General features: G+C 44.4%; 1 protein-coding gene across 3 annotated transcripts in view; it reads left to right on the top strand.

The window, feature by feature from the left end:
- Positions 1–22266, top strand: part of DAP (death associated protein) — a 76906-nt gene that overhangs the window by 2467 nt on the left and 52173 nt on the right. For all 3 annotated transcript variants that reach the window (XM_045393547.2, XM_015451150.3, XM_045393548.3), the window contains exon 2: positions 10810–10906. In XM_045393547.2, coding sequence (XP_045249482.2) covers positions 10810–10906 — 97 coding nt within the window. The remainder of the gene's footprint in view (positions 1–10809; positions 10907–22266) is intronic.

Below are 22266 nucleotides of genomic sequence, written 5' to 3'. Positions count from 1 at the left end.
AAGTAGCTTATTTATCCCTCAGGAGGGAAGAGGCAGCTTATTTGTGCTAGTGTAGCAGTGAGCTTGGGTTCTGAGTTTGAGGACATCACTTCACGCTTCACTGGGAGTCAGTTTTTCTCCTTTATGAAATGCGAGGTTTGGGCCTCGGGGCAAGTCGCAAGGAGGGGCTGCGTTTGCTGCCATGACTCTCCTGGCCCTCTTCAGCGTCAGGGTACCAGCACTGTTCATCCCACAGGTAAACTCCTCTAGTGACTTCAGGGCAGCTCCTTTAGACTTATGGGGTGAGCTCTTGGCTTGTGGCTGTCACTGTCTGTCATCTGTCTCCAAGACGATAGTTAAGAGGAGGGGCCTGACGGCAGCACCCCTCAAATGCCAGCAGCACCCCTCAAATGCACTTTCCCAGGTGTTACAGAGGACTGTGTGTGTTTTTTGGCAGGAAGCTCCGGTGTTCTTGTTTAGTCTGGCATTGCCAGACAGTAGGTAGCTCTGAAGGGTAGATAGTTAAAAAAAAAAAAAAAAAAAGGCGGTCCACTGCAATAAAGGATAATCATCAAGGATTGCCAAGAGCACAGTTCATAAACCAAAATCACTGCCTTAAAAATGTTGAGAATGCTTTCATTAAGTGCTTAAATTGAATAACAGACTTGTGCCTCAGTGCTCAATCAGAAATAATAAAATTCTCTTACAGTGACTATCTTAATGTTCTTTTGTGTCTTCTCTTTATTGCTGTCTGGCCCATATCTCCTCCTGTACATTCCTGCAATCCCCTTGTTTTCCTTCATGCTCTAACCTTTGCCTGTCGTCTTCTTGCTTCCGGGGTTGAGTCTTCTCCATCTCTTTATTCCCTGGGGCAGCACAAAATACTTAATAAGCGCTCCTGAGTTTCCCCAGGGCCTCTTCTCACCCCTCACTGCCCCCATAGCATACCCGGCCCACAAGTTCCTTGGCTCTGAGCGCTCTCTACTGTGCACAGGCATGCAGGTGGTCCTCTCAGCCGGTTCAGGCAGCAGACTAGTGGAAACACTAATGAAGTGTGTTCAGTGTCACAATGTGCTGACACACTTCTAAGCACTTGGCACGTTTAACTCATGAAATCAGCAGTCATCTTACTGTTGAGATACCGAGCACAGTGCCATTTAAAAACGTGACCCAGAGCCGAGTGCGGTGGCTCACGCCTGTAATCCCAGCACTTTGGGAGACGCGGGTGGGGAGAGCACCTGAGGTCAGGAGTTCAAGACTAGCCTGGCCAACATGGTGAAACCCCGTCTCTACCAAAAATACAAAATTAGGTGTGGTGATGGGTGCCTGTAATCCCAGCTACTCCGGAGACTGAGGCAGGAGAATCTCTTGAACCTGGGAGACAGAGGTTGTGGTGAGCCAGGATCACGCCACTGGACTCCAGCCTGGGCGAGAAGAGCGAAAACTTAGTCTGAAAAAAAAAAAACCTTACCCAACTGTTTGGACTATCTGTTGCCAACTCGCCTGAGCTAGTGACCTAGTGGGAGCAGCTAGAAAGGCTGTTGCCTTTTGGAACTTCAGCAACCCGTCGGACGACTCTATCACTGGCCAGGTGCCTCCTCCCAAGGTGGGAGACGAATGAGGCAGTTTGTAAAGGCTTCTGAAGAGTGTTAGAGAAAGGTGCCGTGCAAATACAGGTATTGTTATTTACAAGTGATGGATGGCACTGCATCACGTCCTGGCAAATGTGCTGTCGTCTGCAGTCCTCTGTAAAAGTAATCCAGCCGTAATGATTTGAGACCTCGCCACTGCTCCTGACTACAAAATCTTTGCAGAGAAATGGGGTGAGACTGCTTGTTTGATGAGTTATTGCAAATGCAGATTAGCAAAGTTAGAATTAGCGAGATTCTGTTTCATCTAACAGCAGTCATAGCATTCCATAGCAGAAAGGGGCACCTAATTATAAGCCTTGCTGTTACTCATTTCTGCCAGTCTTTGTGAGTCTGTGGCAGTGAGATGGGTAAAATTTCTTTGTTAAATACATTTTGCTGGCCCCGTTCCCCTCCATTTCCCAGTGGAGCCAAAACCATGTGTCAGTAGAGTTCTCATAAATCTGCTACATGATAGCTTTGAATGTTACTAATCTTACATATGGTTTTCTGTGAAAAGCAGACTCTACATCCCCTCTCAAAGTGAATTAAGTGGAAATATAAGCACAGTTGTATTTGTTTCAAGTAAAATGGAAAATAGACCATGTTACTTTTTTTAGTAACTTCAAAGTAACTTAGTTCTTATACTAATTGATCCTTCAGACATGAGTTAAGGATGCCTTTCAAAACTCGAGTGTAATTCCCCCTGAATTTTCTCCCTGAATTATCTCCCTGCAGAAAGACTTTCAGATTATCGATTGCTAGAAACGGAAGACTAATTTGTCTTCTATTAGCCCTGCGGTCACAGATTTGCTAAGCATAGTCCCAGTGTCAACCAGTCAGGACCATAGATTGAAGGGTCCAGATAAGAGGTCTGCTCTTGTTCCCAACATGCCAAGGAAAACAAGACCCCTTAGTTAGCACGGTTTTTTTTAAGAAGATTTCTGTCAAGACAGCCCCTGGCATTTCGCCACTTCCCTAGCCCTTTTTTTTTTTTTTTTTTTTTTTTCTCCTCCAGACAGGGTCTCACTCAGTCTTGAGTGCAGTGGCATGACCTTGGCTCACTGTCACCTTGGCCGCCTGGGCTCAAGAGATCTCACCTCAGTGTGGTGAGTAGCTGGGACTACAGGTGTGCACCATCATACCCAGCTAATTTGTGTACTTTATGTAGACACAAGGTTTTACTATGTTGCCCAGTCAGGTCTCAAACTCCTGGGCTCAAGCAATGTGCCTACCTTGGCCTCCCAAAGTGTTGGGACTCCAGGCATGAGCCACCACGCCCAACCTTGGCTAGCCATTTTTGGTTATCTGTGCCTTCTCATGTCTTTGGTGAGTGTCCTTTTCATTTCGGCCAGTGCCCTGTGCATTCTTACTTGGTTATGTGACTGCTTTCCCCTTCCCAGCTTCAGAAATCTTTTTTGTTTCTATAGAGAATATTCACTTTTGTATAAAGTACTAGATTAGGTATAGAAAATGGTACTTCGTCTTGTAACAAACAACCTAAATTCTCAGTGGCCGAACTAATCCAAGTTTATTTCTGTCCTGGGGGGCGGTCTTCTTAACAAAGAACAATTCAGAGGCCCAGACACCCCCTGCTGCATAACACTAGCTTTTCAATGTGTGGCTGCTGCAGAGGGGATGAGTGTAGGTCACCGTGCTGGGGTCTGTATGGTGTGGCCCACAAGTGGTGTGTGTCATCACATCAGTTTCCTATGGCTGCTGTACCAAATCACAATACACTTAGTGGTTTTAAATAACACAGTTTTATTATGTTACAGTTCTAGAGGTGAGACGTCCCAGATGGGTCTCACTGGGCTAAAATCAAGGTATCCACAGGGTGACTGGTTCCTTCTGGATGCTCAGGGGAGAATCCATTTTCTTGCCTTTTCCAGCTTCTAGAGGCCGCCTGCTTTCCTTGGTTCATGGCCCCTTCCTCCACAAGCCAAGGAAAGCTTCTTCAAAGGCAGCAATGACCAGTCACATCCTCACATTGCACACTCGGATCCCTGATTTTTCTGCCTCCCTCTTTCACATTTAGAGACCCTTGAGATTACATGGGCCCATCTGGGTAATCCAGAATAATCTCTTCACCTTCACAGTCTGTGATTCTAAGCACAGAATAGCAGTTTCCCTTCTTTCTTCCTCAGCTTAAGGTCAGCTGATTAGCAACTGTAATTCCATCTACAACCTTCATTTCCCCTGGCCATGTAGCCCAGCACACTTACAGGTTCCAGAGTAGGGGAACATGATGACATGATGCTGCCCACCAAAGTCACTTTTCCCCATATGGTTGGGCAGGACCCAGTTTGATGCCCCCAATCCAACTACGGGGAAGCCGGGAGTGGGACTGGCGAACACCTGACTAGTCCTTGCCTCAACCAACTCCCAATGCCAGCTTTTCCAAAGCACCTCCAGGCAGCAGATCCTACTTTCCCCTAAACTTTCTGAAATCATCCTCCCTATACTCAAGGATATACATGTAGCTGCTCCATGTACCTCCCAGCTTGAAAGGGGCCCAGTCAGCTGTCCGGCAGGGTGCCCATCCTGGCCCAGTCAGTACTGAATTTGTCCTTTGGGTCAAAAACCATGTCATGGATGGAACACACACTGCTGTGGAAGATAGAGTCAGGCATTACTACTTCAGAGTCAAAGCTCCATGGCCCAGGGGGGTCCCACTATGTCTCTGAACTTCATTCTTTAACGGGGTTGCTCCATGTAATTTAAGAGCCTTCTCACCTTCACAGTCTATGATTCTGAGCACAGAATAAATAGCAGTATGAAGCCAACAAGAGTGCAAATTCAGGAATGTATCTGGGGCTCCGGCTCATTTTTTACCACAAACCATTACTTCTAGCTTATATGTGCACACGTGAAAGCTCCTGTAAGGGCTCCACTTGGTCTGGGGGCAAGGTTCTCATTGGGGTCTTCAATAACTTGTATCTGTTACTGGGCCAGACTGTCAGCACTCACTCTCTGCGTACATTCTTAGCGCCTCTCACCTCTTTATCCTCTCCACTTTTTAGGGTTCCCACCTTCAGGTGCATGGGCTTCCATAAACGTGAGTCTCCACTTGCCAGTGATTTTCCTCTCTCCTGGTGGCATCATTCTTCTTAACTAAGATAAGCCATAGTCTCTTGCTCTGTTCACATTGGGAAGTTCTACCCACCTAATCTCACCAACCCCTTTGCTTACCTGCCAATACATTGCTCTACCTAAAATCCTGTGGTTTAATCATAACCTGCAGCAGTGGTGGTTTTCTGTTTTGTTTTGTTCTTTCCACAGGAACAGTCCTCAGAACCTTTCATCTCTTCTTTTAGGTAGAAGAGCTTCCCTTTGAATAATATTTCAATAACTCTTCTCAGGAAAGAACAAAGGTAGCATATACTTGCGCGTCATGCTCCAGTACCTGCAGTGAATGCTTTTGGGACATTTGTGTGAATTAACAGCCCTTCCTAGTCCCCTGCTGTAAACCGCTCCCTGGTTCATGGGACTCTTCCGGTATTTCCCCTTTCTTCTTCCCGCAGTAGCATTTTCTAGTGTGCTATTGAGCACTAGCAGATAGCAAGCCACCAGTGACTCCGTCTTACAGCCAGGCATCCTGACACCTGAGGATGGATGCTTGGCCCAGGATCCCATGTAGTCATTTGCTTCCCTGGTGTTTGCTTACCTCCCGGATGTGACCATGGGTAAAGCTTCCTCCACCCCCCTTCCCATTTGGGCGGGCAGCTGCTCTGTAGAGAGCTTTTCATTTCAAACTCACCTTCCCTTATCTAGGTAGGGTAATAACCTGGCCCTATCTGTAGGCCGTTCCTTTGAGTTACTCTCAGAAGCCATGGTGCCCTGTTGCCTGGAAGGAGTCTGAGCAAGGAAAGGCTTACCTATGATTAAGGGTGGAACCCAGTCTGCTGCTTGCCAGCTGTGCGATTTGGGGCCACTAGCTTCCGCTTCTCCCTGCCTCAGGATCTACTCCGTGGGGCTGCTGTACAGTGGAAAGATGCGTGGACTCCACGTGGTTAGAGCAGTGCTTGGCACAGAGTGGTGATGAAGAGAAGTTGGATCTGTAATTCTCCAGAAGCTTCCTCACTTAGGTGCTGATGTAGTGACAGAGGTCCTGGTGGTGATCAGCACCACGGTGGGCAGGTGCTTTACAGGGCATGGCCTTCATTCCCCAGCAACCCATAGGGCAGTGCTCTTTAAGGAACTGCTGTGAAGAGAGGGTGAAGAACTGGAAAAGCACCAACGATTTGAGGACCCTAGAGGCCTCTCTAAGTACTAAATGTTAAATTAAAAACCCGTTTAATAAGACTAGCTAACAGTCGAGCACATCCTGTGTGCCAGACCCTGTTGGAGGCATTTCATGTGTGCTAACTCATGTAATCCTCAGTTGGCCCTGAGAGAGGGGAACATTGTCACCCTTTCTTCATAGGTGGAAGACCCTGAGGCACAGAGAGCTTCAGCAACTTGCCCACACACAGCCACACACACACACAAGCACATACGTAGGCACACATGTGCACAGGCACATGCACACACAGGCAGAACTGGGATTTGAACCCAAGATTCTGGCTCCAGCATCTGTGTTCTTAGCCGCTGCACAGCATTTCTGCTAAGAGGAAGCTTATTCTTTACATTCAAAGCTCTCATTTGAATAACAACCACCACAACAAAAATCTAAGGTTTTTCTGTTTCTCCTAAAAATACTTATTTGCAAATCATTCTGCAAAGATTTCTGCAAAAGTAATTCTGCTTTTGTAGTTTTACAAATGAAGAGTTCTAGAGACAGTGATGCAACAATCATAATAAATATGTGCTGTCATATTTTTTGGCAGTACTGCAAGTTAAAATGAACCTGTCTCAGCTTTGAGTTATTATGATTATTGCCACTTTTTATTGCTACATTAATCACCAAACATACTGAGAGGGATTAATGAAGTTAATTGTTTTTAGAAACTAAATTAAATGCAAGTGCTAATGCTGGGTGACTGAGCCCTGACATTGTGTACTTATTTCAGTGGAGGAGTGGACAGGCTGCTCTGCAGGAGCTGCGGAAGACTTGATCATTTCAAATGTCACCTTGACATTCATCATTAGTTTTCTTTGTAGTTAGTTGCACAGCTCTTTTTATTTTTACTTTATGAACACATCTGTGAGTTATAGTTTAAAAGTTTTACGTGTGCCAAGTTGAAAAGATTCAGAGATCATTTTTAAATGGGCATCTGTATTATTGGTTCATCCTGCCTTAACAAAATACCACAGACTGGGTGGCTTAAACCACAGACATTTATTTCTCCCAGCTTGGGAGGCCGAAGTCCACGATCAAGGTGTCGGCAGCCCTGCTTTCTCCTGAGGCCTCTCTCCTGGTCTTGCAGACGGCACTTTCTTGCTGTTTCCTCACAGGCCATTTCTTTGTGTGTGCACATCCCCGGTGTCTCTTTCTCTTATAAAGACACCATTTCTATTATATTAGAGCCCTACCTCAATTCCTTATTTTAACTTGATTATCTTTTAAAGACCCTCTGTCCAAATACAATTGCAATTTAAGGGTATGTCAGGACTTCAACCTATGAATTTTGGGGGTATACTATTCAGCCCATAATAGTATCTTTCATCAATTTCTGATGAGTATGGGAAAGAGGTGGGATAGAGCGGGGAGGAAAATTAATTTTTAAAGAGCATTTAGTGGGACAGTTCTTCTAAGCTCTTCCTTGGGCCCAAAACATTCATAACTCTGAGATCCTATGCTTCAAGAGAGTGGAAAATGACCTTAAGGTGTAGATAATTGTATTTTCAGTCTCCATTTCTGATTGGGAGGCCAACTATGTAGGCTGGGAAATCTTAGATTAAAAAGCTGCCTGCAAATGGTAGTTCTCTTCTGTTTTGTCTTTGGCTTTTTGCTTTTTTTAAAAAAATTTGACCTTGAAGTGAAAGGAATTCCTAGAAACCCAAAACGAAGAAAGAACTGAAATTCAGACCTTTAGCATGAGAGGTGGGCCCACAGGAGGCAGGGAATAGCCAAGGCTGGATGCTCAGAGGCCACACCCCTGGGGAAAGGGTGGAAGAGGGAAACCTGCCCAGTGGCCCTGGGAGGGCCAGGAAGCCGGGCTGTGTCAGCCTGGGCTCTACATGGGGACAGAAGTCTCCTTGAGAATTTGTAAACAAAGGTTTGCGTTTACATGAGTTCTGTTCATATTTGCACTGTTTGGCAATTTGTCTTCTGAGAAATCTGCCTTGAAAAGGATTTTCAGACACCCATACTCCTGACTTGATAAAAACACATGTAGCATCTCCCCAGAGGGTTGCTGTCATCACAGGCCCCATAAGATCCTTACTGGTAAAGCCCAGTGAAGACAGATTCCTCCTCCACAGTCTCCCAGGACAAGAGCAAGAATCCACAGACAAAAACAGACAGCAGAATTAGACTCCAGAGGACTTTAGAAAATCAAATAATTGGATATATAACTAAAATGATTATATAAAGGAATTGAACGCACAAGAAAAGAATAAGACCCCATCAAATACAGACCTAGTGAATTTGAGACAAAAGCTCTAGATTTTTTAAAAATGATTAAAAATAGGCCGGGCGCGGTGGCTCACGCCTGTAATCCCAGCGCTTTGGGAGGCCGAGGCGGGCGGATCACAAGGTCAGGAGATCGAGACCACGGTGAAACCCCGTCTCTACTAAAAATACAAAAAATTAGCCGGGCGCAGTTGTGGGCGCCTGTAGTCCCAGCTACTCGGGAGGCTGAGGCAGGAGAATGGTGTGAACCCGGGAGGCGGAGCTTGCAGTGAGCCGAGATCGCGCCACTGCACTCTAGCCTGGGCGACAGAGCGAGACTCCGTCTCAAAAAAAAAAAAAAAAAATGATTAAAAATACAATGATTAAAAATCAATTGATGCGATATAGAGCATATTTTTGAGAGAATTACTGAACAGGATTCTGTTTCCTTCTGCCCTAAGTAGAATCTCCTCTCTGTTGATAAGAGGTGCAGGCAGCGGGGAGATGTTAGTTCTAAACCCAAGCCAGCAGAGGAATGGTTTAAACACAGTTCTTCATTTTCCTTGCTCTCTTTTGCCCTTTTCTAACAGCCAGCTGCTGGGGCAGTGCTGGTCCTGGGAGCAAATGTCACCATCTCCCTCCAGTCAGGGGCTGACAGAGTCTTCCAGGGAAATGGAAGACCAGTAAACCTGAAGCATGTAAGCCCCAGGCTGCCTCTCCCATTCTCCTTCCCGTTCATCAGCGGCATAAAGAAACTTGGCCTGGACTTTTGTGACTCAGCAGGGTCCACCCCAATTTAAAATGCCAGAGGACATGGTGTGGCAAGTTGACTGTATCATGATGTTAGCCATCTTGTGGCGGAGACTTGAAGGGTAAAGCTCTCAGTAAGGCCTGCACCCAGAGCCTCGGGGGCCAGTGACTGCAAGGAAAACAGCCCTGCTTTCTAGCCAGCACCCCACTCTCCCGAACACCTCTCTTTCAACAGTCTGAGGAGGTTTATCTCCTTTCTGCAGATGAAGCAGGGAATCTTTGAGAATCAGACTCTAGTCTGAGACCACATAGCTAAGGGCATGGAGGAACGTGCTGACCCCAAAACACATGCTGGTGGCTACCATGTGAGGCTGGCTTTTTGGATATAGGGGCAGCCAGCTTTTCCAAATTCCGTTCCATGGAACACTGTGGTCTTGATGGAGGATAACTGGTATTATACCAAAAAAAAAAAAAAAAAAAGTTGTGTGGTCAGATAGGCTGGGGAGAGCCGGCATGCTCTATGCCTGCCGTAAGTCTTCCTCATGCAGGGTAGCACACTAAGGGCCAAGAAGGTCTCCCTTGGGGAAACCTATTTAATTTTGTTCAACCTAGCATTTCCCACTCTTATTAGATCCTAGGTCACCCTACCCCTTACAACACAGTATTAACATATTAGCCATAAAGGAATTGCAAATCAAACCACAATAAGAGACCACATCACACCCATTAGGATGGCTATAATTAAAAAGACACACAATAGCAAGTGTTGGGAACATGTGGAGAATTGGAACCCACACACTGGTGGGAATGTGAAATAGTGTGGAGGCTTTGGAAGACAGCTTGGTGGTTTTCAGAAGGATAAATTCAGAGTTACCATGTGGCCTGGCAGTTCCATTTCTCGGTATATACTCAAGGAAATGAAAACATATGTCCATACAAAAACTTGTGTATAAGTTCTTCATAGCTGCATTGTTCATAATAGCCAAAAAAGTAGAAACAACACAAATGTCTAATTGACAAGTGGAGAGATACAATGTGATATATCCATGCAATAGAATATTATTTGACAAGAAGAGGAATGAGATACTTACATGTGCTATAACATGGAGGAACCTTGAAAATACGCTAAGTGCACGGAGCTAGTCACCAAAGGCCACATATTTTATAATTCCACTTATATCAAATGTCCAGAATAAGCACGTTCAGGTGACTGGCGGCCTGGAGTTGGGAGGGGTGGAATGGAGGGTGACTGTTCATGGGTGTGGGGTTTCTGTTTGGGGTGATGAAAATCTCCTAAAACTGATTATGGCAATGGTTGTACAATTCTGAATGCACTCAAAGCCATTGAATTACACCATTTAAATGAGTGAATTGTATTCTACATGACTTACGTATCAATAAAGCTGTTTTTTGAAACTAAGCTAACATTGGCCAGCAGTAGGCTTTCACAGCACAGTTTGGGTAAAGCTGCAGGAGAAGTTTTGTTGCCAATTGCCTGGGCTCTGTGAAGGCACAGTAGCTGTCCGATGTCACCCATCACCATATCACCCCATCAAAAACATCTTCGATATTTGAGAAGGTAAATTTCAGAGGGGAGGGTTGAGGTGAGCCCTTGTGTTGAGGCTGTGGAGAACTGAAATCAGCAGCCATGCTCTTTGTGTAGTTTGTGCCCTGGTTACATGGCTGCTCTTACAAAATACTTGAAAGGTGACCAAATAGAAAAGCAAGAGCCTTGGAAAGTTTCTGAGCAGATCTATAGTAAGAGATTATGCTGAGTGCTGTATCATTTTGAATTTACCCCGACAGCCTTGACCTTCCCTAGTTAATCATTGTCATTGCCAGATTCTCCAGACTAACTTGTGGCCATTGAGCAACCAAAACCTTTCCAACTGGTCCCCCTGATCCACAGGCAGCCCCATTTCCACATTAATCCCACTCTGTCTGTTTTCATTTCAGTGAAAGCTGGTGGAATGCGAATTGTGCAGAAACACCCACATACTGGAGACACCAAAGAAGAGAAAGACAAGGATGACCAGGAATGGGAAAGCCCCAGGTGGGACGATGCTGGTGACTTGAGCATGTTTCCCAAAAACCGTATTCAGTTAAACGTTAACATTTGTTCTCTGTTCTATGATTCTGATAACTCCTGGGCTATGTGGGGCCCTGTTCTGTGTATTTTTCCCTTCCTAATCAGGGAGGAGGGGGCTTTGTTCTCAGGGGAGAAATAGAGCCCCTAGAGGTCCTCTTCCCTGACCAGTTCCCACGAGCCCACCCTGTTCCCACCCCACATCCAGGGCTGGTGCCCCGTCTGTCTGCACAGTTAGAGACCTACCTCCACCTGTCCAGGTGCCTGGGTGTAGCCAGTGTGCCTTCCTTCCCAGAAGCCAGGGCAGGCCAAGCCAAGCAGGAGCAACTGCCTGTGGCCCCTTCGTTTTCTGATGGTGGACACAGCTGCCCGCCACCCTCTCCCCAAGGCTAGACCACCAGAGTGGACAAAGCAGGCAAATTCTTGCACCTGTGAGTCTTTTGTACTCCAGGTTTCTGTTGTCATTCTAGAGAAACAAATACTAACAATTTCTGGGCAGTAGTTTGCAACTTAGGCTTCCATACTGAAATCACATGGAGACCCTTGAGAATTGCCACACTGGTTGAACCTCAGGGGTGGACCTGTCTGTCTGTGGAGCCGGGGCAAAAACTTCTGATTTAAGAATGGTTAAAGCATTTCCTCCCTCAGATCATCAGCCAGATCTAGAATTACAAGGCCATGCCCTTATGAGGACTGGGTGTCCTTATATGATACCTCTGCTCCCAACCCTCCTGGGGCCTGCACAGGGGTCTCCTTGCAGACCCCTCCTCCCACACTCAACACCTATTTTCCGTAAAGGTTCAGATTTCCAGTTGGGTTCAGGGAGCTTGAAAGGAATCCATTTCCCTCGACTTTGCAATACGCAAACAGGCACCACTAACACACCTCTGCAGGAACTCGTCCACATAGAAGAAAACACTAGAGCTCTCTACTTATAGCTTGTCTCCAGATGATGTCTCGGCCAGAAGAGGAGAGGGTGTGGAAAGGGAAAGAGGCTGTGGAAAGAAGCTAACCTTGATTCCTGCGGATTAGGTGCATGCTTTTATTTCATTTCATTCCAGCAATCCTGAATAGTAGGTGGTATTCTCCCCAGTTTGTGCATGAGGAAAAAGAACCCCAAAGAGGATATCAGCTTGCCCGTATCATGCATCTTGCTAGGTAATGGAGCAGGAATTTCAACCCAGTTCTCATGCAGTGTTCAGTGGGCTGGGCTTCCAAATGGGTACTTGCCAAGAGCAGGCACCCACATGAGGAAGTGGTACATGTTCTTGGTAACCCTGCCTGTCTGCTTCTAAGTAGCCTTCCCCATTGAGTATTGTCTATAAAACCTCAAGACAGTATGAGTTATGGAGCGGCCATGTGAGGGAAGGACAGCATTTTGGGTGACGTTTCTGAGTGATTATTAGTGATTATTGTCCATTTTAAATCATGAGATTAGCAGTGTAAAGATTCAGTCCCAGTTCTGGTTTTAAAAGAAGGCAGTTTAAAGAAAGTGCTAGAATTTTCCGGGCATGGTGGCTCACGCCAGTAATCCCAGCACTTTGGAAGGCCGAGGTGGGTGGATCACTTGAGGTCAGGGGTGCGAGACCAGCCTGGCCAACATGGGGAAACCCTGTCTCTACTAAAATAAAAATCAGTCAGGTGTGGTGGCATGTGCCTGTAATCTCAGCTACTCGGGAGGCAGGAGAATCACCTGAACCCGGGAGGCGGAGGTTACAGTGAGCCAAGATCGTGCTACTGCACTCCAGCCGTGGCAACAGAACGAAACTCCCATCTCACAAAAAAAAAAAAAAAGAAAACACTAGAATTATTTTTCTCATTGACTGTGTTCACAAAGCTGTGTTTGGAACATAACAGCGTTAGCAACTCTCCTATAAGTTCCCAGTTGTATATCTGAAAGTCTTACAGCCCAGCTTATTTTGGAATGGAGAAATTTGGGGGTTTAGGAGGATAATACTGCTTTTAGGAGAATAAAACCTTGCACATACCACATAGCACCCCCAGTGGGGTCTGAGGCAGCATATTGTAATCTGTATGTGATGTTCAAACCGAATTAGATAATTTTTTTAAATTTAGGGACTCATGTCACTTCAGGTTAAGTTTTGCCTCAGTATAACTTTTAGGAAACCTTCCATTTTCCGAGCATTCTTGAGTTTGGGAATTGAGGCTAAGAGTGTGTAAGCTTGTAGTAATTTCCCTCTAAGAAACCTGGGGTGTCGTTGCCCTTCTTCAGAACCACCTGTTTCCCTAAGGAAGAAAGAGGGCAAGAGATAACGCCTTGCCTGGAAGAAAGAGTCCTGGAAAGTTAATGAAACACATGCTTTTCTTGGTGAGTTTAAGTGGAATAAGGTCCCAACAGCTAGTTCCCTGCCTAACACAGTGTCAATACAATGAGAGGTAGGAATTTATTAGCAAGTTTAGAAATAAGGACAGAACAGCCCACTCGTTTTCTTTGTATTGATTTTTTTCATGAGTTGAAATGTAGCTTTTCTAGAAGATGAGCAATTTAAATAAATAAGCCAGAGGATGAACGGTTGAAGAAGAAAGATGGAGCACCCCAGCACTGTAGATTGTAGCATCTTATTTACCTTAAAGATTTGTTCTCTATCTCTAGAGAACCAGATATTTTGAAGCAGGCCCACTGCAGGGTATGGTTTGCAAAGCACATCAGCAAGGCTTTTGTTGATATTGTTCCCTGCAGCCAAATTGCTAGGATACATTCCTGATGAGTGTGTTAGCACTTGTCCTCTTGACTTTGGCTTGGCTGTTTACTGCTGTGGGTTAAACAACTTGACACAGCATTTACAGAATGGGGTAAGCCTGTGTATACTCTTCAGCTATTGATGTAAGGTGCCAAAATAGCCCTTTCTAACACACTCCACCAGGCCTGGTACTCTGTGTAATAGTTTACTTTTACCACCGTGCACTCGCACTCCCCATTTCTCTGGTGGGCTGATTGAATAATCATAATTAATAATCATCATCACTCATTCTTACAGAGTGCAATGAGCTTGGCCCTGTTCTAACTGCTGTGTTCATATTAATTCATTTGGTCTGTGCTACTACTCACTTTGTCATCATCCCTATCTCACAGCCGGTTATTATTGGCCATTACTCCCATTCTGAATTACTACTCTCTCTTCAACAGCTCTGAGAGTGAAGTGACTTTTCCAAGGGCACATGGTAAGTGGCAGTGCCAGCATTCCAGCGCTGGTGGCAGTTTCCGGATTCCCTACGCTCCTCCACAAGGCTTTGCTTACCCATTGAGCTCTTGTTTTGGCTGGGCACTTGCTAAGTGCTTCACGTTGGATTTAATGCTCATTGCACCCATAAGTTGGTATTACTGTGCCCATTATAGAGATGAAGAAAGCAAGGCTTAGGGAGGTTTCCAACCTAATGATATGTAATCAGTCATTGGCCTGGCCAGGGTTTAGCCTTGAGTCTGTCTTGATTTGGAAGCCCTTGCCGCTGATATGTCACATAAGTCCCTGGATCCACAGAGACTACAATCCTGATCTCTGTGTAAATGAAACTTATTGATTCTGGGGTTGCCCATAACCTTGTCTATGCTCCTGAAACCCATAATCCTACCCTTTTCATGCCTCACCATCAGTAGATGCTCTAATTATCACTTTACAGTAAGGTTTCAGGGGACTGGACTGGGTTTACTTTAGGTATGGAAAAGCCTACTTAATTGCAGAATGTATAAAACACTTAATTATCCTCTTGGAAATGTCTTATGGCATATGTGACTTTCCTATCCACATTACGCTGATCCTAAAGTTTTGTATTCTTTAATTTTGATCCCAGTGTTGTTCAGATATGAAAATGAGTACCTAACACCAAATGCCAGTTTCCTCCTTAGCCATAGATGTACATTTGCAACACTTCCTTTTCCTTGCCAGACATTTAAGACTAGTTTTAAATTTACTGACTCATCTCTGGTGGCTTCCTTCCCCATTAATTGGAAAATCAAGTACTGATTACAGAGAAAAGGGACAAATGAAAAATGAAAGATGTTATTGTGTTGACAGGAAAAAAAGCCCTGCAACTTTTACTAGTAGTTATTTTTCTTGCAATTGTTTATGCAACTCTTATTCCCTTGAATCTTGTAGTTTTCCACAGACTTAAACATAATTTCTTATGCTTCCAAGTTGTTTTGAGAAGCTGTGTTAAAAAAAAAAATAGAGCCAAAATGTGAAAATGCTGCCAAAGAATTTCCATCAACCTGAGTTCTAGTTACTGGTGGCTCTTCATGTCCAGGAAGAGTAATAGCCTTCATTATTATTAGCTAATACTTCCCTGTGTGGCTGCTTGGTTCCATCTCAGAGCTGACCCAATTAAGGAAAGTGGTGGTTTTCAAGCCTTTTGTCAAGTGTCATAGATGAAGTAGCCAGTTTCATTATGTAAAGGAGAGACCGCAGACATAGAATGGACTTCAGGAGTCAGGGTTCACTACAGAAAACAGTTGAATGTCAAACAGTTACTGACATTCTGCCATAAACTGGGCTTGGTACAAGATATTAAGAAGGAATGGGTAACAGAAGGGGTAAACCAGAAAAGAACAGGTTTGGTCACTGACAAATGGTGGATAGGAAAGGAGTGGAAGGAAGGGAGAAACTGGAATGGGGAATAAGGAACAGTTCTTCCCTGAGCTTGGCTTTTTGCATAGTTCTGACCTAGAACCACGGCACTGTTTCACATACCTGACGAGTAAGCCAACAATGCACATCAACCAAGAGGTGGGAGGGACCCAAAATGGCACACAAGCACTGACGGATTGAAGGGAGTGGGAAATGCAATTGCTTGATGTAACCAAATTGAGGGGAGTGGGGAGTTATTAAGTAACTTTGGAAAACAACATTTTTAAGTGGTTACTATAAGGCCAAAGACAATAAAGAACTATGCATAAATGGTGTATTTCAGTTAGTAAACAGGCCTCTTAAAGGGCATGGTTTAGCAATTCTGAAATTGCCTTATGTGAATACTAGGATTCAGCAAACAAAGAGCGAAGTTCCTCACTGTCAGAGAAAGAGGTTACAAATAGGAAAGGGAGAAGATCGAAATGAACTTGGTGCTGTTGGATGGGAACTGGAAGTATCTGTATGAACATATGGTTTGGATAGATGGACGGATGGATGGATGGTAGATACAAACATACCTATACAGATATACAGAAATGAATATGGATAAGAGGGTTAGTGTCATACCTGTATTTCCTAGCTTTGTTCACTGAGAGGGCCTGAAGAACTGACACCCATGCAGCCATAAGCATCCCTGGGGCCCAGATCGTGGTGTCTAAACACCATTCCCCAGTCAGAGGAACCAGGGTTCCTTGGAGAAGTAGTTGATTCCAGGCCACGACAGGAAAAATACTAGATGAGCCTGGAATACACTGTAGTGCCAGAACATAAGGAAGTTCTCCAGAAAGGTTTGGGGCAGGGCAGAATGTTACAGAAGCCCAGCTGAAGGATCTCCTTATATGGCCTTAGCTGGAATAATTTGCAACAAAGTCATAGTATTGGGTTTTTGTTTGTTGTTTTTTTTTTTTTTTTTTTGAGATGGAGTTTCACTCTTGTTGCCCATGCTGGAGTGCAGTGATGTGATCTCAGCTCACTGCAACCTCTGCCTTCCAGTTTCAAGCGATTCTGCTGCCTTAGCCTCTGAGTATTTGGGATTACAGGCACCCGCCATCACGTCCAGCTAATTTTTTTTGTATTTTTAGTAGAGATGGGGTTTCACCATGTTGGCTAGGCTGGTCTCGAACTCCTGACCTTGTGATCCACCTGCCTCAGCCTGCCAAAGTGCTGGGATTACAGGCATGAGCCACCGGGCCTGGCCGATAGTGTTAGATTTTAACCGATACGGTAAAATAAATATCCATGAGTCCATACTGATATAAATAATTAAATTAATAAGCCAGGAGAACAGATAGCTATTTTTTGTAGAAGAACTCCAGTTACTTAATGTGTAAGAAAGGAGGTAACTAGAATATCACCAGGAGGCGAACAGCATAGTAATTGTTGTAGACAAGATCCACTGATGGATGTCAGAATTAATGGGTAAAAGTTTGAGGAAAAACCCGGTATTTATGTAGTCAACAGGATATTTGCATAGTCTCAAAGTATCTTCCCCAATATATTTGTTAATTACAAAACAAAATGATAAGAGTGTCTTTACCGTGGAAGCCATGAGAAGCACATTGTGTACAGTATGAAAATGGAAACAAGGCAGAGCACCACCTTCAGCCTCAACTGGGAAAATGCAGGTTGATTGTCACAAAAAATACTATAAAAAGCCTTTGCTGCTCTACCTGTGTCTGTGAGTGACCGTGAAGGTGCAACGTGTGTTTGATTTTGGGGTTACAAATAAATTTTAGCAAGTAGGCAAGTTTACAAAAATGGAATACATAAATAGTAATGATGGACTGAACTTATTGTCTCGCCCTTTATAGAACAGCTTTGCCAACCCTCATTTTAACTTAGTCTGCCTTCAAAAACTAGTCTACTACTTTATAAACAACTTAAGAAACTTACAACAGTATACTTCTAATTACCACTCTACCCACTTTGTGTTTTATCATATACTTCTACCAGTACTATAAAAAATAATGTGCTGGTGATTACTTGACTCCTGGCCTTCCAAGAAAAAAATGTTAAAAGCCCCAATTTGTAGCATTTGTTATTTTTATAGTGTGAATACTCCTACCACAGCCACCCCTCCCCCCCCACCAACCTGCTTTTTTTTGAGATAGGGTCTCATCTTGCCACTCAGGCTGGATTGCAATGGCATGATCCTGGCTCACTGTAGTCTCAACTTCCTGGGCTCAAACGGTCCTCCCATCTCTGCCTTCCAAGTAGCTAGGACTAGAGGTGTGCACCACCACACTCAGCTAATTTTTAAATTTTTTTTGTAGAGACCAGGTCTCACCACATTGTCCAGGCTGGTCTCAAATTCTCAAGCTCAAGCAATCCTCCTACCTCAGCCTCTCAAAGTGCTGGGATTACAGGCATGAACCACTGCACCCAGCTACAGCCAATTTTAAACTAACAACATGACATCACTAAACATAGACTTGTGAAGGCATGTATGTGAACAGTCAGCTCTACATGCCAGTGTCAGTCAGCTCCAACACACCACTGACTACAACTTCCACTTATATTGTTATTGTTTTTAATAGTAGCCTTTTAAAGATGTTTAAAGAAAGATAGATATGAAATATCTTTTAAAGATTCATTATGTGCATCTAATGTTCATTCTGTCTGGTGTCCTTTCTTTCTTCCCACCAGGTTTCTATCTGTTTTATTCTCTTTCTGAAAATATTTGTGATAGTAAATGTCTGCTGGAGATGAATTCTTCCAGGTTTTGTCTTTCCAAAAATGTCTTCGTTTTGCTTTTACTTTTGAAAGATGTTTTCACGGCCGGGTAAGGTGGCATTCCATTTTTTCTGGCTTCCATTGTGTACAGTGAGAAGTCAGCCGTAATTCTTGTCATTTTTCTCTGTACGTATTGTTTCTGTTTACCTATGGTTACTTTCAAGATTTTCTCTTTATTTCTGTTTTTCAACAGTGTGTTTGTGATGCACCAAGTTTGGTTGTCTTTGTATGTATCTTACTTTCACTGAGTATTTTTGATCTATGATTTGGGGTCATCAGCTTGGAAAAATTGTTGGCCATTGTCTTTTCAAAAATTTCTTTGCTTCATTTTTCTCTTCTTTTTTTGAGACTCCAGCTATACCCGTATTAAACCATTTGATATGTTCACAGGCCTCAGATGCTCTGTTTTTCTCCCCTTTGCCACTGACTCCTTTTTCCTCTTTTATTTCAGTGTAGATGGTTTCTTTTGAACCTGACTCTTTTCTCTTGTGCCCAGTGTGGTGATAAGTCCAGTGAAAGAATTCTTCATCTCTGATATCCTGTTTTTCATTTCCACTTCCATTTGGCTTTTAAAAATACATAGCTTCCATTTCCATGCTGAAATTTTCTGTCTTTTCACACGTATTTGTCACAGTTATTTTAAATCTTCATCTGATGGGTCTGACATCCAGGCTTGGTCCTTTGTTCTGTTAACTGTTCCTTTACAATGGGTCACATCACTTCTTTGAGGGTCTTTTAATTTTGAACTAAAGTAAAACCTGGTGTGTGAAAGAATGACAGAGACAGAAATAACACTAGAAGCTGAAGTAAATAATATTTACATCAGTCCAGAAAACAGCATGCTTTTCTGTTCAAACCCATTCGTGTGTGTGTGTGTGAATTTAGTATTTATCGTTGAACCGGGTCTGGGCTGTGTTTCTGCTTTAGTTAGACTGAAGACTTCACAAACATCAAATTAATTGAAGGTAGGATTATAACCTTCCCACTTGTAGTGGCTTAGGATATGAGTGCCTCGAAGGTGTGTCTATTTTCCTGCCCTGCCGTTGGACTTCAGCAGGCTCTGTGTGTATGCTGAGCCTTGTGGGTAAGAGCCTTTCAATTCCCCCATCCCTTTCCAACCAAGGTGGGCCTCTGCTTAGTCCTGGGTGAGGCCTAGAGTGCCAGTGGGAATCATAGTATTTGCCTCATGTGATTATAATTCACTGGTCAATTAGACAACATGTAAAAACACCTCAACCATCTCAGTCACATATTAAGTGATAGCTGTTATTACATCTGTGGGAATTTTTAAAACTTTTTATTTTGAAATAACTTCAGACATACAGAAAAGTTGCCAAAAAAAAAGTACTAAAAAAATCCCATCTACCCCTTACCATATTCCCCATATGGTAGAATTTCCTCCCATTTCTTACCTTCACATATGCCTAAATCTACATCTGTCTGTTTATACGAACTTTCTTCTGAAGAGCCCTTTTACTCTGGAATACTTTAGTGTATGTTTACTAAAAGCAAGTACTGTATAATTATCAAAATCAGGAAACTAACATTGAAACAGTAGTGTTGCCTAATCTACAGACTCTTCAGACTTGGCCCGTTTTCCCACTACTGCCACAAATTTCAGCCCAGGATAATACCTTCATTCAGTGATATCTCTTTAGTCGCCTTTAATCTAGAACAGTTGTCCAGCTTTTTAAAATCTTTCATGACCTTAACATGTTTGAAGAGCATAGGTCATTTATTTGTAGGATGTTCCTCAGTTCAGTTTTTCTGATGTACCTCCACGATTGAATTCATGTCCTGCTTTAAGGGCAGGGACCGCACGAAGCGAGGTCTTGTCCTCCACTCCCCATCTCATGGCCAGTGGTGCTAGCTTTGATCATTAGGTTAAGATGGCATCTGCCAAGTTTCTCCTCTATCAGTTTACTATTTTACCCTTTGTAACTCATACGTATCTCACGGGGGAATACTTTGCAACTCTATTGGTATCGTGTTTCTCATCAAACTTTCACCTGCTACTTTGAGCACTCACTGATGATGCTTGCCTGAAACAGTGACTACTGTAGAGATACTGTATTTATTTCCCAGGACTGCCTTAACAAAATGCCACAACCTGGGTGGCTTCAAATAACACATTTGTCATCTCAGTTCTGGAGTCCAGAAGGCTGAAAGCAAGGTGTTGGCAGGTTGGTGGCTTCTGAGAGCTGTGGGAAGCATGTGTTCCATGCTGCTCCATTGCTGGTGGTTTCCAGCAATCTCTGGCATCCCCTGGCTTGTAGATGCGTCACTCCAGTCCTGTGCCTTTACATGGTTTCTCCCTTTGTCTCTTTACATCGTCTTTCCTCTTTGCATGTCTCTGTGTCCAAATTTCCCCTTTTCATAAGGACGCTGGTCATACTGGATTAGGATCCATCCTGATGACTTCATTTTAACTGGATTAATAAAGATCCCATTTCCAAATAAGCTCACATTCTGAAGTGCTGAGAGTTAGGATTTCAACATGCCTTTTTTGGAAGACGCAAGTCAACCCGTAGCAGATGCCAAATGGTGATCTATGGCAATTTTTAATGGTTCTCATTATTATCATTGTTAAGATAATAAACAGAAAATTTTAAACTTCAGTGTAAAGATGGCCCAGCCATGTGCCAGCTTAAATCTCAGGCCTGTATGCCTGGGAATTTTTATCTTTGAGCCATGATTTGCATGTTTGAACTTTAAGCCGTTTGGTGAACCAATTTCGACATCACCCTTAAGTTCCAATGTCACCTTTTGTATCCAGGCTAGTTGTCAGCTGCCTTTTAAAAGGGGCGTGTCCCTGTTCTCTATGATGTGTGTGGAGATTTCAGCAGACCAGGGATGCTGAGCACCAGCCAGCTGTCAGCTCCAGTGTGTGTGTGTTTGTTTGTTTGTTTGTTTGTTTGTTTGTGTTGAGACAGAGTCTCGCTCTGTTACCCAAGCTGGAGTGCAGTGGCGTGATCTCAGCTCACTGCAACCTCCACTTCCCAGTTTCAAGTGATTCTCCTGCCTCAGCCTCCCGAGTAGCTGGGATTACAGGCTACATGCCATGCCTGGGTAATTATTGTACTTTTAGTAGAGGTGGGGTTTCACCGTGTTGGCCAGGCTGGTCTCAAACTCCTGACCTCAGCTGATTGCCTGCCTCCGCCTCCCAAAGTGTTGGGATTACAGGCATGGGCCACCGTACCGGGCTCAGCTCCAATATTGTGAGAGCCCCGTGCTGGCAGGCAGGGCCCACCACTTGCCAGCAGCAGCTGACCCAGGAGCTGGAGTGCCGTGGGCCACACAGCCCTGCCCTGGCCAAAGGCAGAGCCGCAACATGGCCTGGGCCCTGAGTGACATGGAATGTCTGTTTGAGGGGTAACTGCTTGTCACTGCTTATGGACTGAGATGCCTCTTCCAGGGAGAAGCTGTATGGAAGGCACAGCAGGAGCTCCAGAATAAAAAGCAGTCCTGATTTCATGGCAGCATAAAATAGTAACAAATAGCGCATCTGCCCTGGGAAGGAGAATCAGGAAGACTCCCGTTGCTGTTGGGCAACTCTTCCTGTTGGGTTTGTCAGACTGAGACTCAGAGACCAAGGCTGTAGGCAAAATGGGGCATTGCTGAAGTGTCACAGATTATGTGCCAGCAGGGGAGTGGTAAAAGTAAGCGTTTTGCCTGTGGCAACTTGGGCAGCAGAAAGTTGACAGAACAAGCACAAGCCCTCAAACCCCCTGACGGCAGCCGAGTCTGCTGGCAGCATCCGCTGTGTGTGAAGCCCCATGCAGGATGACATCTGTGCGAGCGACGCTGCCCAGGGAGAGCTGGCACCTGGCAGCCTCTCCAGAGGCTGCAGGCTGTCCAATGGCAGCATCGAGATTGCCATTAGGACAAACCCACTCTCATCTCCACCCAGGTTAGAGTGGGCAGAACTTCCGGGCAGGCTGGCTGCCTCTC

This window comes from Macaca fascicularis, chromosome 6 (assembly GCF_037993035.2).
Source record: "Macaca fascicularis isolate 582-1 chromosome 6, T2T-MFA8v1.1".
Lineage (NCBI taxonomy): Eukaryota > Metazoa > Chordata > Mammalia > Primates > Cercopithecidae > Macaca > Macaca fascicularis.
This window is presented reverse-complemented; position numbering and strand designations above follow the sequence as displayed.